The sequence below is a fragment of the Rhinoderma darwinii genome, chromosome 1, assembly GCF_050947455.1.
Source record: "Rhinoderma darwinii isolate aRhiDar2 chromosome 1, aRhiDar2.hap1, whole genome shotgun sequence".
NCBI lineage: Eukaryota > Metazoa > Chordata > Amphibia > Anura > Rhinodermatidae > Rhinoderma > Rhinoderma darwinii.
In genome coordinates, this window is record NC_134687.1 from 88057862 (window position 1) to 88072328 (window position 14467).

At 41.0% G+C, this 14467-nt stretch overlaps 1 protein-coding gene across 1 annotated transcript in view; it reads right to left on the bottom strand.

The window, feature by feature from the left end:
• LOC142736273 (cytochrome P450 4V2-like) overlaps nucleotides 1-14467 on the bottom strand; it is a 59848-nt gene that overhangs the window by 35511 nt on the left and 9870 nt on the right. Inside the window, exons 3-6 of the mRNA XM_075849633.1 lie at nucleotides 13893-13978; nucleotides 3742-3932; nucleotides 1058-1127; nucleotides 583-709 (exon numbers count right to left, since the gene is read on the bottom strand). Coding sequence (XP_075705748.1) covers nucleotides 583-709; nucleotides 1058-1127; nucleotides 3742-3932; nucleotides 13893-13978 — 474 coding nt within the window. The remainder of the gene's footprint in view (nucleotides 1-582; nucleotides 710-1057; nucleotides 1128-3741; nucleotides 3933-13892; nucleotides 13979-14467) is intronic.

Below are 14467 nucleotides of genomic sequence, written 5' to 3' on the forward strand. Positions count from 1 at the left end.
TTTGTGTCCTGAAGGTTGCGTGCGCGTGCTCACTCCCGACCTTAAGGGGCCAGTGCGCGCACCTGTCTTTAGTTCCCCAGCCAATCCCTTTATACCCGGGACTATAAAATGGGCTCTGCCCTTCCTCTCCTTGCCTGAGCATTGTTGTGTCTACTCATGTTCGTTTAGAAAATGGTCCCTTAGTTGTATCTTGTTCACAGTGTTCCCGTATACTGTTTCCTGTATCCATATACAGTTATTGTGTTTGTTCCTGAGCAAAGTCTAGTGTTGGAGTCGAGTTCATCCTCATCTGCCACGCCAAGTGTCATATGTGCCAAGGAGTCCGCTACGTCTTGTGTCTGTCAGAATTTCTATACAGGTACTATAATTCGAAAGACCTTCATTAACTGTAGTTTGGCAAGCTGCTACTCCACTAGTGGATCCACATACCCTCAGAGCCGTGACACAGAGTAAACAAGGGTCCGTAATATGGTACTGTAGGGACTCCGTGTGCCACCGTACAGGCTCTGTGTTCACGGCTTTGCTTTATGCATAAGATTTTGTATTGACTAGTTAATGAAGGGATAGTAGAAATAAACTTACACTGTCAGTAAATGAATGAAGAATGTTCAGGTTCCTATCATGCTCCTTTCCTTCTTTTAGCTTTGAGTACAGGAAGTCTGGCCATAGCCAAGGCATTTTCTGTCTACGGTGAATGATATCACTCATCCTATGATGTAACGATACATATCAGTTTCAAACGCAACATATACAAACATGACACTTTATTAATAAAATGTTATCATTGTGTGGTACCCATTTGGTAAAAAAAAAAAACACCCTACTGTTCAGAGTCTCCGTTTGGGGGTTCCATTATGATTTCCATCACTTTTTACAGAAAGAATAGCACAGCAAGCAGTGCTTTTCCTGCCATCAAATTTAAGAAAAACCTGATAGACCAAATAAATGTATCATACGATAGATCCATCACAGCATAGTCATGGAGGTCTAAAAGTATCAATTATTTATTATTTAAACACAATTTTTTTTAAATAACTATAATAAGTAGAAACCTTACTTATAAATTGCTTGTATATATTCGGAATCACTGTTACTCTGGGCATATATTTTTTTCCCCATAGCCGTTTCTGGAGAGCAAACAAAAAGGTAACAATACTCAATATTTTTTTTTAATATAGATAGATAGATAGATAGATAGATAGATAGATAGATAGATAGATAGATAGATAGATAGATAGATAGATAGATAGATATGTGCACATTCCACAGTTGCTCAATTGGATTGCCATCTGGTGAATTTGGAGGCCAAGTCAACACCTTGAACTTTTTGTCATGTTCCTCAAACCATTTCTGAACGATTTTTTCAGTGTGGCTGGGCATATTATCCTGATGAAAGAAGCCACTGCTATTAGGGAATACTGTCCCCATGAAGGGTGTAGTTGGTCTGCAACAATGTTTAGGTAGGTGGTCTGTGTCAAAGTAACATTCACATGAATGCCAGGACCCAAGGTTTCCCATCAGAACATTGCCCAGAGCCTCACACTACCTCTGCAGGCTTGCCTTCTTCCCACAGTGCATTTTGTTGCCATCTGTTCCCCAAGTAAGTGGTACACATTCTCCCAGCCACCCACATGATGTAAAAGAAAAAGGGATTCATTGTATGTATACTGATTGACAGCGATGAGCTCTTCACGTGTCAGCCGCAACAGTATAAATACTCGGCATTATCTGTATATAGATACTTCTGAACATCAAATAGAGCAGCATGTTCACTATATACATTGTATAGATGCGCAGACCAGGCAACCTCCTTCCATTGCTCTATGGTCCAGTTTTGATGCTCACATGCCCATTATAGGCGTTTTTGGCAGTGGAAAGGGGTTAGTATGGGCAAACTGAAACAAACACAGCAAACTGTGATTCACTGTGTGTCCTGACACCTTTCAATCATAGTCACTATTATGTGCTACAGCAGCTCTTCTGTGGGATCAGACCACACACACACATCAATGATCCTTGGGCATCCATTATTCTAAAGTGTAAATATATATATACAGTGAAGGAAATAAGTATTTGATCCCTTCCTGATCTTGTAAGTTTGCCCACTGTCAAAGACATGAACCTTCTAGAATTTTTAGGCTAGGTTAATTTTACCAGTGAGAGATAGATTATATATAAAAAAAAAAATAAAAAAAATAACATTGTCAAAATGATATATATTTATTTGCATTGTGCACAGAGAAATAAGTATTTGATCCCCTACCAACCATTAAGAGTTCAGCCTCCTCCAGACCAGTTACACGCTCCAAATCAACTTGGTGCCTGTATTAAAGACAGCTGTCTTACATGGTCACCTGTATAAAAGACTCCTGTCCACAGACTCAATTAATCAGTCTGACTGTAACCTCTACAACATGGGCAAGACCAAAGAGCTTTCTAAGGATGTCAGGGACAAGATCATAGACCTGCACAAGGCTGGAATGGGCTACAAAACCATAATTAAGACACTGTGTGAGAAAGAAACAACTGTTGGTGCAATAGTAAGAAAATGGAAGACATACAAAATGACTGTCAATCGACTTCGATCTGGGGCTCCATGCAAAATCTCACCTCGTGGGGTATCCTTGATCCTGAGGAAGGTGAAAGCTCAGCTGAAAACTACACGGGGGGAACTTGTTAATGATCTCAAGGCAGCTGGGACCACAGTCACCAAGAAAACCATTGGTAACACATTACGCCGTAATGGACTCAAATCCTGCAGTGCCCGCAAGGTCCCCCTGCTCAAGAAGGCACATGTACAGGCCCGTCTGAAGTTTGCAAATGAACATCTGGATGATTCTGAAAGTGATTGGGAGAAGGTGCTGTGGTCAGATGAGACTAAAATTGAGCTCTTTGGCATTAACTCTACTCGCCGTGTTTGGAGGAAGAGAAATGCTGCCTATGACCCAAAGAACACCGTCCCCACTGTCAAGCATGGAGGTGGAAACATTATGTTTTTTTACGGGTGTTTCTCTGCTAAGGGCACAGGACTACTTCACCGCATCAATGGGAGAATGGATGGAGCCATGTACTGTCAAATCCTGAGTGACAACCTCCTTCCCTCCACCAGGACATAAAAAATGGCTCGTGGATGGGTCTTTCAGCACGACAATGACCCGAAACATACAGCCAAGGCAACAAAGGAGTGGCTCAAAAAGAAGCACATTAAGGTCATGGAGTGGCCTAGCCAGTCTCCAGACCTAAATCCCATCGAAAACTTATGGAGGGAGCTGAAGATCCGAGTTGCCAAGCGACAGCCTCGAAATCTTAATGATTTACAGATGATCTGCAAAGAGGAGTGGGCCAAAATTCCATCTAACATGTGTGCAAACCTCATCATCAACTACAAAAAACGTCTGACTGCTGTGCTTGCCAACAAGGGTTTTGCCACCAAGTATTAAGTCTTGTTTGCCAAAGGGATCAAATACTTATTTCTCTGTGCACAATGCAAATAAATATATATAATTTTGACAATGTGATTTTCTTTTTTTTTTTTTTTATATATATAATCTATCTCTCACTAGTAAAATTAACCTAGCCTAAAAATTTTAGACTGTTCATGTCTTTGACAGTGGGCAAACTTACAAAATCAGCAAGGGATAAAATACTTATTTCCTTCACTGTATATATATATATATATATATATATATATATATATATAAAATGTATTTATTTTTGCATAATATACACTTTCAGACCTACCAGATATTATGTCCAGAGCACAAAGAGTTATATCCATAAAGCAATTGAAAGTTTCTTTGTCTACTTTTTCCTTGAATTTCTCCACCAATACTCTTGATTGCTCATTCATGACTTCCAAGAATTCAGAAAGAATAGCAAAATGAAAAGTTGGAGTTATCATTTTCCTCCGGGAATGCCATTTTTTACCAGTACTAGGAAAATTTAAAGAAGTTATATATATTTTTTTATATAATAGACACAATGTTATTATTTTACTTTATATAGTGATATATTATATATTCCTGCTATATTGCAGCAAAAAAAAAATATAATAATCATAGTCTGAAAATAGTGCAAATTATTAAAGGGGTTAACCAAAAATTGCAAAAATTGCATTGCATTCATATTTTTATGTAAAATAAAGTCACTAATATACTTTCATTTAATATTCCGTACTAAATCGTGCAGTTCAAACCCGGTGAATTGTTCCCGGAAGTCCTGTATCTTTTCTAATATTGATGATGCGCCGACACGGCCTCACGTGACTGAGGGGTTGCTTCCTGTGCTGTTCGTGTCGGCGTCTTATTAATGGCATGACTGCAAGGGGCTGTTGCATTGCCTATTGCTGGAGTTCCCTGAGCAGAGCATCAGCTAGTGCTTTGCTCGGGACTCCAGCACTCCTAACGACCCTGTCGATATATGGACAGTGATATCAGGGACTCCTCCAGGAGCAGAAACCCCGGCCAGAGCGTTACCGACCGAGTTGCCCCTGACGACACATTTAATGTACTATATAATGTAATGGGAAACTGAAAATAAAAATATTTGTGGGGTGAAATAGGAAAAAAACAGGGATTGCGCCATGTTTTAAGGGAGTTCGTTTTTACAGTATTCATTGTGCTGTAAAAAATGTTCACGCTATTCTATGGATTAATATGATTACGTCTATACTAAATTTATGTTTTTTTATGATTTACTACTTTTATAAATAAAAAACAGTTTGTTAAAAAATAAATTGTTTTGTGTCCCCACATTCTGAGAGACATCACTTTTTTATTTTTCTGTGCGAGGGATTCTTTTTTGCGGGGCGAGCTGTAGTTTTTATTGGTACCATATTGGGGTACATGCAACGTTTTGATCACTTTTTTATTTAATTTTTTGGGGAACTAAGTTGACAGTTTAATTTTTTGTTTTTTTACGGCATTTACCGAGAAGGTTAAATAACATTATATTGCAATAATTACAACTTTTACGTACTACGGACGCGGCTATACTAGCTATGTTAACTTTTTTTTTTTTTCACATGCCTTTAGGGAAAAAATATTAAAAGGGGGGTTTTTCGATCATTAATTTTTATTTTTTTTTTGGTACACTACTGAAAACTTTATTTAATTATATTTTAGATTTTTCATTAGTCCCCTTAGGTGATTTGAATTAACGATCGTTAGATCGCTGGTTCAATACATTGCAGTATTAATGTATTGCAGTGCATTGTCTTTTTTACAGGCTTCTGTAAGATCTTTTTTCTTTTGGTTAATTTTAATTTGGATTTTGAATTTTAGCATTTTAATTATCTTTGACTGATGTTGGTGTGATGTTGATCCATACAGCTTTGATTTACATTTGACTGGCGTTGCATTTTTGTATCTATGTATACAAATTTTTTAAAAAACTAATTCTTACTTTCCTCACCCTTATTTTTGCGATTCACAATTTGTTTTGGATGCTTTTTGTTTTTTTATTTAATCACTCTTAATGTATGGTTTATTTATTTATTTATTCCATTACACATATTTATTATAGATATGAAATGTATCATGTATTTTCACTGATTATTTATTTATTTATTATTTTGTACACATATATTTATTATAAATATTACATTTATAATGTATATTCACTGATTATATATTTATTAATTTTACACATATACATTTTTTTTTTAATTTATATAAATTTTCATTTTCATGTTTATCTTTTGTACATTATATGTGTTCCACATTATTCGTGATATTTTTGGAAAATTGTATAGGCATGCCAGTTTTATTATCCATTATATAGATAAGGGGCTATCTATTTTCTCTACCAGTATGGGCGATGATGTTCTCCATATCCATGGTGCGCATGCTTACGATGGCGTTGTGACGCCCTATGCCGAATCGTGGCCAACGTGATGACGCGGACCGCACATGACATGTGGACTCCGGATGCTGGACGCGGTGCACGACATCGCCATGTCATTAGGTCTCCATTCACCAATTAAATAGTAAGACTATGTACTTTCTTATCATTATACATACAGCTGGCTGCAATATTTATTTCCTCTGCATACGATAATTTCTGGGTTTTCATTGGCCATATAATTAAACCCTCCCAAGTGTGCCACTATATGTAACCTCTACTTCCTCCTCCACCTCAGTACCCCTTGAGATAGCTGATGGAGAAACGCACGTCGGGGTCCTGAGGTGGTGGTTTATCCAGTGGTCTTTCTTCCCTTTTTGTGGATACGTATCCCATTATGGGCCAGTATTTGTATGTTTAATACTAGGGGCTTATTGAGGCTCCCTTTTTGGTATAGTTGTCATATGTATGGTGTATGTATATATGCTCCAGCCACTGAAAGGGAGCTAGTTTTTTTAAGATCTTTGATGTCTTGATTGGCAGCGGTGACATTAAGAACCTCAGATTTCGTATAATTTACTTTGAAGTTGGATATCCAACCAAATGACTGAAAAATCTGCAATATGTGTGGAAAAGCTTGTTGTGGGTTGGTGATTATTAACAGTAGGTCGGCCGCTGTTTTGTGATGAGTGTTACCTAATCGTATACCTTGAATATTGTCCGTTTGGACTATTGTCTGGATAAGTATTTAAGTATCTCTATTGCTAAAATAAACAAGGTAGGTGACAAGGGGCAGCCCTGCTGTGTATCATTTGGTATATGGAAGGAGGGGGATAGTGTGCCGTTTAAGCTCAACCTGGCTGAAGGGGACGTATAAAGGGAAAAATTTGAAAAAATGGCGTAGAATGGCCTGCATAAACGACCACTTGACTCTATCAAATGCCTTTTCGGCGTCTGTCCCTATTAAAATTAGAGGGGTCTTTGTTGAAAACGCATGATGAATTAAATTTCCCACATTTTCACGTACATGTACGTCATAGGAAAGGGTCACCTTCCCGCATTTGGACGTGCATGTATGTGATGGTGATCGCGTGGGGACAGCAGCTGTTCCGGCACAATCACCACGGAAGCCCGGCTGTGACTGACAGCCGGGCTCCCGCTGCAACGGCTGAGATTGAAGAAACCTTTAATCTCAGACGTTTAAGCCCTGAAATGCTGCGGTCAATAGCATTTAAATGTTTTGACAGAAGGAGGGGGCTCCCTCTGTCACTCATCGGCGGCCCGCAAATGCGATTACAGGCCGCCAACAGGTTGCCATGGTAGACATTGTAACTTGCTGTGTATCGAATATAATATAGACTGGTTCATATTTTCTCAAATTTATTGTATTGGGTGTGCGCTACTTAATTATGTGCCTCTTTCCTTCTGTTCACAGTTATATTTTTTTCACATTCTTGCGTCAACCGAAGTTAAATATACTTAAATATAGTGGTGCCCGTACATAACAGTTTTTTGCTTTGAAATATTTGCCTGGTAGAGTCCTTGCTGATGATTATACAGCAGTACTGAGTATTGTCGCTGAGTATCCAGAAATGTGGTAACATAGAAATCTTACCAACATATCTCTGTCCACCTCCCCCTGCTCCCCCTCCATAGACATACATGCAGCCATGGCCGGCCTTTGCTACGTGCAACACGTGCGGCCACACAGGGCACCGGCTGCCATGCCGTAAGGGGGGTGCCAGCGGGTGAATTTCTCCCGCTCTGCGGCTACTGCTTGGGGCGCCAGCGGGTCAGGTGTCACGCGCTTCCCCACGCCGTGACTCCCGCTCCCCCTCTCCCCCTTCTCGTCTTACGTCCTGAGTGATGATCAGGCGTGATGACATCACTCAGGACGCAAGACAGGGAGGAGAATATCTTACCATGCGGTCCTGCTCTGGCTATTTCCCCAGGGTTCTGTTCCAGCAGCATCAGCGGACGCAGTGCACTAAGAAGCCCAGCAGGTCAGTCAGACTGTGGGCTTTGGTTGTATGGGGTCACTGATGGGGGTCTAAAAATGGCAAATGGGCAGAGGATTCAGTGCCACCTTGGTGCCCATTTGCCACTTTTTGCCCCTTTAGTGTCCTTTTCATTGCCCCTTCGATGCCCATTTATTGTTCCTCTGTGACAGAGGGTGCTAAAAGGGCAGTAAATGGCAAATATGCATCAAGGAGGCACTGAACATAAGGACGCTAAAGTGGAAAATGGGCACCAAGGTGGCACTGAATGACACTGTTAATAAATGGCAGATGGGCACATTGTTCAGTTGCTCCATAGTGCACATTTACCATTTGTTGCCTTTTTAGACCCTGTACACATTACATTAAAGAGGTTAAAAAGAAATTCTGTTGAAGCAGTAGAGGAGAAGTTAGGGTGAGTTCACACAGAGTATTTTGACAAGTTTTTTGGCGCGAAAACCGCGCCGCAAAACTCGTTAGAAACAGGCCGAGAATGGCTCCTATTTATTTCAATGGAAGCCGGAGGCGGTTTTCTCCCGTGAGAAAGTAGGGACAGGCCCTATCTTCGGGCGTTTACGCCTCTGATCTCCCATTGACATCAATGGGAGGCAGAGAAAGCGTATTTAGCTGAGTTTTATGCCCGCGGCGCTCAATGGCCGTGGGCGAAAACTCATCAGCGAAAATCGGCGTGCAGGCAGAGGCAAATCTGCCTCAAAATTCCAAACAGAATTTTGAGGCAGATTTTCCGCCTGTAAAAAACTCTGTGTGAACCCAGCCTTAAAATAAAAAATAACATACTTAACTCTCTCTTCCCAGACGTTCCTGCGCTGGGGGCTCCCGTCACCTCTGTTCACTGTATACAGAGCAGCTGCAGCGGTGATGTACTGTCGACGTGATCTCACCACTGCAGCCGCTCTGTATACAAACCGAGAACAGAGGTGACAGGAGCCCCCAATGCAGGAACGTCTGGGAAGAGAGAGGTAAGTATGGGCTGCTTTCTTATTTTAACCCTTTCAGGACTGAGACATTTTTTGCTTTTTCATTTACGTTTTTCACTACCTGACTTCCTAGAGACATAATTTTTTTTATTTTTCCGTCAATAGGGCATGAGTTATAGTTTCTATTGGCACCATTTAAAGTACCATATAACGTACTGGGAAACTGAAAAACATTATTTGTGGGCTGAAATTAGAAAAAAACTGTGATTCCTCCATAGTTTTTTGGGTTTCGATTTTACGGCTTTCATTGTGCGGTAAAAACGACAACTCAACTTATTCTGCAGCTCAATACGATTACGGTTATACCAAATTTCTATAGGTTTTTTTAATATATTTTACTACTTTTAGGGTATGTTCACACGTCTTTTTACGTGTGAAAAGACAGACTGTTTGCAGCTGCCTCGTTTCACACGTAAGGCTGGGTTCACACGACCTATTTTCAGACGTAAACGAGGCGTATTATGCCTCGTTTTACGTCTGAAAATAGGGCTACAATACGTCGGCAAACATCTGCCCATTCATTTGAATGGGTTTGCCGACGTATTGTGCAGACGACCTGTCATTTACGCGTCGTCGTTTGACAGCTGTCAAACGACGACGCGTAAATGGACTGCCTCGGCAAAGAAGTGCAGGACACTTCTTTTCCACGTAATTTGAGCTGTTCTTCATTGAACTCAATGAAGCACAGCTCAAGATTTACGAGCGTCACAGACGCCTTGTAAATTACGAGGAGGAGCATTTACGGCTGAAACGACGCAGCTGTTTTCTTCTGAAAACAGGCTGTCATTTCAGCCGTAAAAGCCACTGCTCGTGTGCACATACCCTAAATGCTCCTCCTCGTAATTTACGAGCCGTCTGTGACGCTCGTAAATCTTGAGCTGTGCTTCATTGAGTTCAATGAAGAACAGCTCAAATTACGCGGCAAAGAAGTGCCCTGCACTTCTTTGCCGAGGTAGTCCATTTACGCGTCGTCGTTTGACAGCTGTCAAACGACGACGCGTAAATGAGAGGTTGTCTGCACAGTACGTCGGCAAACCCATTCAAATGAATGGGCAGATGTTTGCCAACGTATTGTAGCACTATTTTCAGGCGTAAAACGAGGCATAATACGCCTCGTTTACGCCTGAAAATAGGTCGTGTGAACCCAGCCTTACAAAGAAAACTATTTGTTAAAAAAAAATAAAAAATGTTGTTTCACCGCATTCTGAGAGACATAACTTTTTTATATTTTTGTCTAAACGGTGTGAGGGCTTATTTTTTGCGGGACGAGCTGTAGCTTTTATTGGTACAATATTTTGGTACATGCAACTTTTTGATAATTTATGATTTTTTTTTTAGAGCTAATGTGAACAAAAAAAGCGATTTTGGCGATTTACTTTATTTTTTTACGGCCTTCACAGTGAGTTAAATAAGAAGTAATAAAAAGTACCAACATTGCCCACGTGGACAGCATTTTTAATATTTTTTCCTATTATACAAAAGATAGCCTTTGATTAAACGGAGTAAGGGCTAGTTCACACTGCGTAAATACTGCTCATTTTCTGCAACGGAATTTGTTGCAGAAAATCCGCAGCAAATACAGTATCAGCAAAGGGGATGAGATAAAACAAATCTCCACCACACGCTGCGTAAATACTGAGCGGAAAAAACGGACCTGCGGTGCAGAGTTTTAGGCTATGTTCACACGGAGTATTTTGGGGGAGGAATATCTGCCTCAAAATTCAGTTTGGAACTTTGAGGCAGATTTTCCTCTCCCTGCACGCCGATTTTCGCGGCGATTTTCGCGCCGTTTTTCGCCCGCGGCCATTGAGTGCCGCGGGCTTAAAACAGAACGAAATACGCTTTCTCTGCCTCCCATTGAAGTCAATGGGAGGTCAGAGGCGGAAGCGCCCGAAGATAGGGCATGTCGCTTCTTTTTCCCGCGAGGCAGTTTTACTGCTCGCGGGAAAAAGACGCCGACGCCTCCCATTGAAATCAATGGGAGGCGTTCTCGGGCCGTTTTTGCCCGGCAAAATACTCTGTGTGAACATCCCCTTATTCTGCAGCATGTCAATTGTATTTGCGTAAACGTGCCTTATTTGTTGCGGGTAAATTCCGCAACAAATAGCAGTTGTTGCGGGTTTGCAGTGATCCTGCCGCAAAAAACGCCACTCAGAAAACAAACAATATATTATACTTACCTAGGAATCCGTCTTTTATCCTACTGGGATGACGCTTCAGCCAATCACAGGCTGTAGCGGCGGTCACATGGATGAAACGTCATCCCAGGAGGTCGGCCTGCAAGCAGGCTGGCGAAAGTGTTGCAGGTTTTTCGCAGCAGACATTCCAGGCGAGAAACTGCCCCACAGTTTGGTGCAGTTTTTCGCCCCAAATTCCCTGCGGGTGGGACTGCGCTATTTTATGCAGTGGCGTCCAGTAAAAAAAATGATACATGTTTTTTGTGTCCATTTAATGTATGCGCCAGGAGCTTTTCTGCCGCATATGATAAATGAACAGTCAGGACGTAATGTAAAAACAGCCTTACCAAAACATAGGCCTTGTTCACACTAAAATCGGCTGCGGAAAAATACGGCCACAAAAAAGAAGTGCAAGTCACATCTTCAGCCGTTTTTGGGTCAGTTTTTCATAGACTCCATAGAAAAACAGCTCGAAAAACGCGACTTTGAATAAAAAACGGCTGAAAATCAAGAGCTGTTTTCCCTTGAAAACAGCTCTGTATTTTGAGACGTTTTTTATTTTGTGAGTGCAAATACCCTTAAAAACACTAGTGTTTTTGTAAAGTTCTATTTAAACTACAGGTCGCTTTTGACACATATTCATCGCGTTTTTTGCCGCTCAATAAGAACTCCCATTGACTACAGAAATTAGGTGCGATTATTGGCGCATTTTCAGCCCGTTTTACATGCCAAAAATTGACCTGACACTACTTTTTTACGTTACACATTTTTAAACAAAACGTGTCGTATGCACTAACGGCGCGCTATACCATTGATGTCAATGGGACTCTTAAACCAAGCATTTTTGACGCATTTTTCGACGTGACAAATACACAAACAAAAGAACCAAATGCCGTCAATACATAACAATGATAAATGGAGTGGGGGGCACCAAAGGGCAATTCCGAACACAGGGCACCCTGTAGTCTAAGGCCGGCCCTGCATGCAGCGTGTGTTGCTCACACCCACTCTCTCTCCTCTTGCTTCCCCCTCCCTATTCCACAGACTTGTATAGTAGGCAGTGAAGTGGCACATCCCCACCTTCTGCAGCCGTCCATTCTGCTCTGTAACAAGGGACGGCTTTTGCTTGACAACGGGAAGTGGACAGCAGATTAAATAGGAAGGGTAGACACCTAGTGGCAGTAATTTCACACAGCATTGCATGGATGAAACAACAACATTTTAACATTAGTTACAAAGTTGTTCTATAAAGGGTATACAATTAGATTTGCATAAGTTATTTGAAAAGCTAGTGTCCATTTAAGTGATGGTCTGGAATAAAAACGAACAGAGACAGGGCAGCACATCCAAAAAGAAAGGGAACTTTATTCACTAATGCCACATTTCTTCTCAACAGAGCCTTTCTCATGAACTGAAACGTTGCATGGGTGAATAAAGTTCCCTTTCTTTTTGGATGTGCTGCCTTGTCTCGTTTGGATTTATAGCAGGGGACTTTGGATCAACTCCTGTTGAGGCCTTGCACCCATTTATTTTCATATATCTTGTACTGTGATATTTTTGATTTTGTGTTTTTGGAATAAAAACTGACCCTGTTAACTTTCTTGAACCTGTTAAGGATCTGCCAGGCACAGCTTCTGTATCCACGCCCATAGGTAATCAGTCTGCACCTGCTTCTATGTCTGTGAGACTGACTCCATCTTCTACCACTCAGGATGGCAGGCTTAGGAGTGGGAGAGCCTATCACAGCCTGGCCAGACGGAGCTAGCTCCCGCCCACTGTCTATTTATACCTGCCTTTCCTGTTCCTCCTTGCTTGTGATTCTTCTCTGTTGGTTTCCTGGCCCTGCTGCAGCTTCTTGTACTACTTGTCCCTGCTTCGTATTGACCCTGGCTTACTGACTACTCTTCTGCTCTGCGTTTGGTACCTCCTACACTCCTGGTTTGACTCGGCTTGTTCACTGCTCTGCGTTTGGCACCTCGTACTCTCCTGGTTTGACTCGGCTCGTTTACTACTCTTGTTGCTCACGGTGTTGCCGTGGGCAACTGCCCCTTTTCCCTTGCTCCTGTGTACCCTTGTTTGTTTGTCTGTCGTGCACTTACTGAGTGTAGGGACCGTTGCCCAGTTGTACCCCGTCGCCTAGGGCGGGTCGTTGCAAGTAGGCAGGGACTGAGTGGCGGGTAGATTAGGGCTCACTTGTCTTTTCCCTATCCCTGTCATTACAGAACCATTATAGTTTATTAATAAAACTGAAATAACTGTCCAACCTTGAACATATGAACATTGACCTCTTTAAGCCTTGTTTGCTTTAATGGTATGGAAATAGATAGTGGTGTGTGATAGTGGTGTGTGATTATCTCATTGCACTTCGGTAGTTATAAAGATTTTTTTAACATGCAATGGTGGATTTATTTTCTAATGTTTGTACTCCTGTAAAATGTGCATTTAAATGGTGTAGATAAAATATCGGAAAGAGGTCTAGTTTGGGCCTGTTCACATCACTGTTGCCCTTCCGCTGAGGGGTTCCGTCGAAGGTTTCCGTCGGGTTAACCCGTCAGCGGAAAGGCAAACGAAACCTCAGCTTCCATTTCCCTCACCATTGAACTCAATAGTAACGGAAACCTAGCTAACGGTTTCCATCTGTCACCGTTATGACAGGGTTCCGTTGTTTTGGACGGAATCAATAGCGCAGTCGACTAAATTGACATGCTGCGGTTTAAATAATTTGCTCTGCAGGTCAATTTCTGCACAGAAATTTTCCATAGCGTGTGGATGAGATTTGTACAGGTTCTTCCAAGATCCTCTCTATTGATGGCCTATTTATTTTCATCTGATCTGACCCCTTATGTAGGATTTATATTGATTGTAAGAATTTCAAGTACCTTGTAAGTAATCCTGTGCCAAGCCAGGGATGAAGAAACTTGTATGGATATGCCTTGTCCATATGCTTTGATGTGCTCAATATAGGCTGTAAAAAGTTAATACAAATATTATAACAGTGATAGATATACCAAATCCATGTAATTACACAGCCAATGTCTACATATGACATAATAACAATATAGCTTTAGGAGTCCAAATATATAGACATAATACAAAGTGAAATGCTATTCTACAAAACACCAGAATGAACATTCACTTCCAGGGGTTCACCAATAAAACAAAACAAGAGCTGAACATTTTAATCAAGGAGATGTGATATTTTAACACGCAACGGTCACAGAATCTCATAAGTTTGACTTCTCTACAGAGGAAAGGAAGTGTTCTCTCATCATTTGGTCTTTATTCATAATTCATAATTGCAACCTCACGTGGCATTGACAATGCTATTTTCCTAGTATGAAATGTTACAACTCAATATCAAGAATGCAATAATCAAATTAAATTTTCATATTTTGTAGCAGGTATATTTACAATAGGGCCGATTTATCTATGTATTTACACCAGTTTTCTTGCG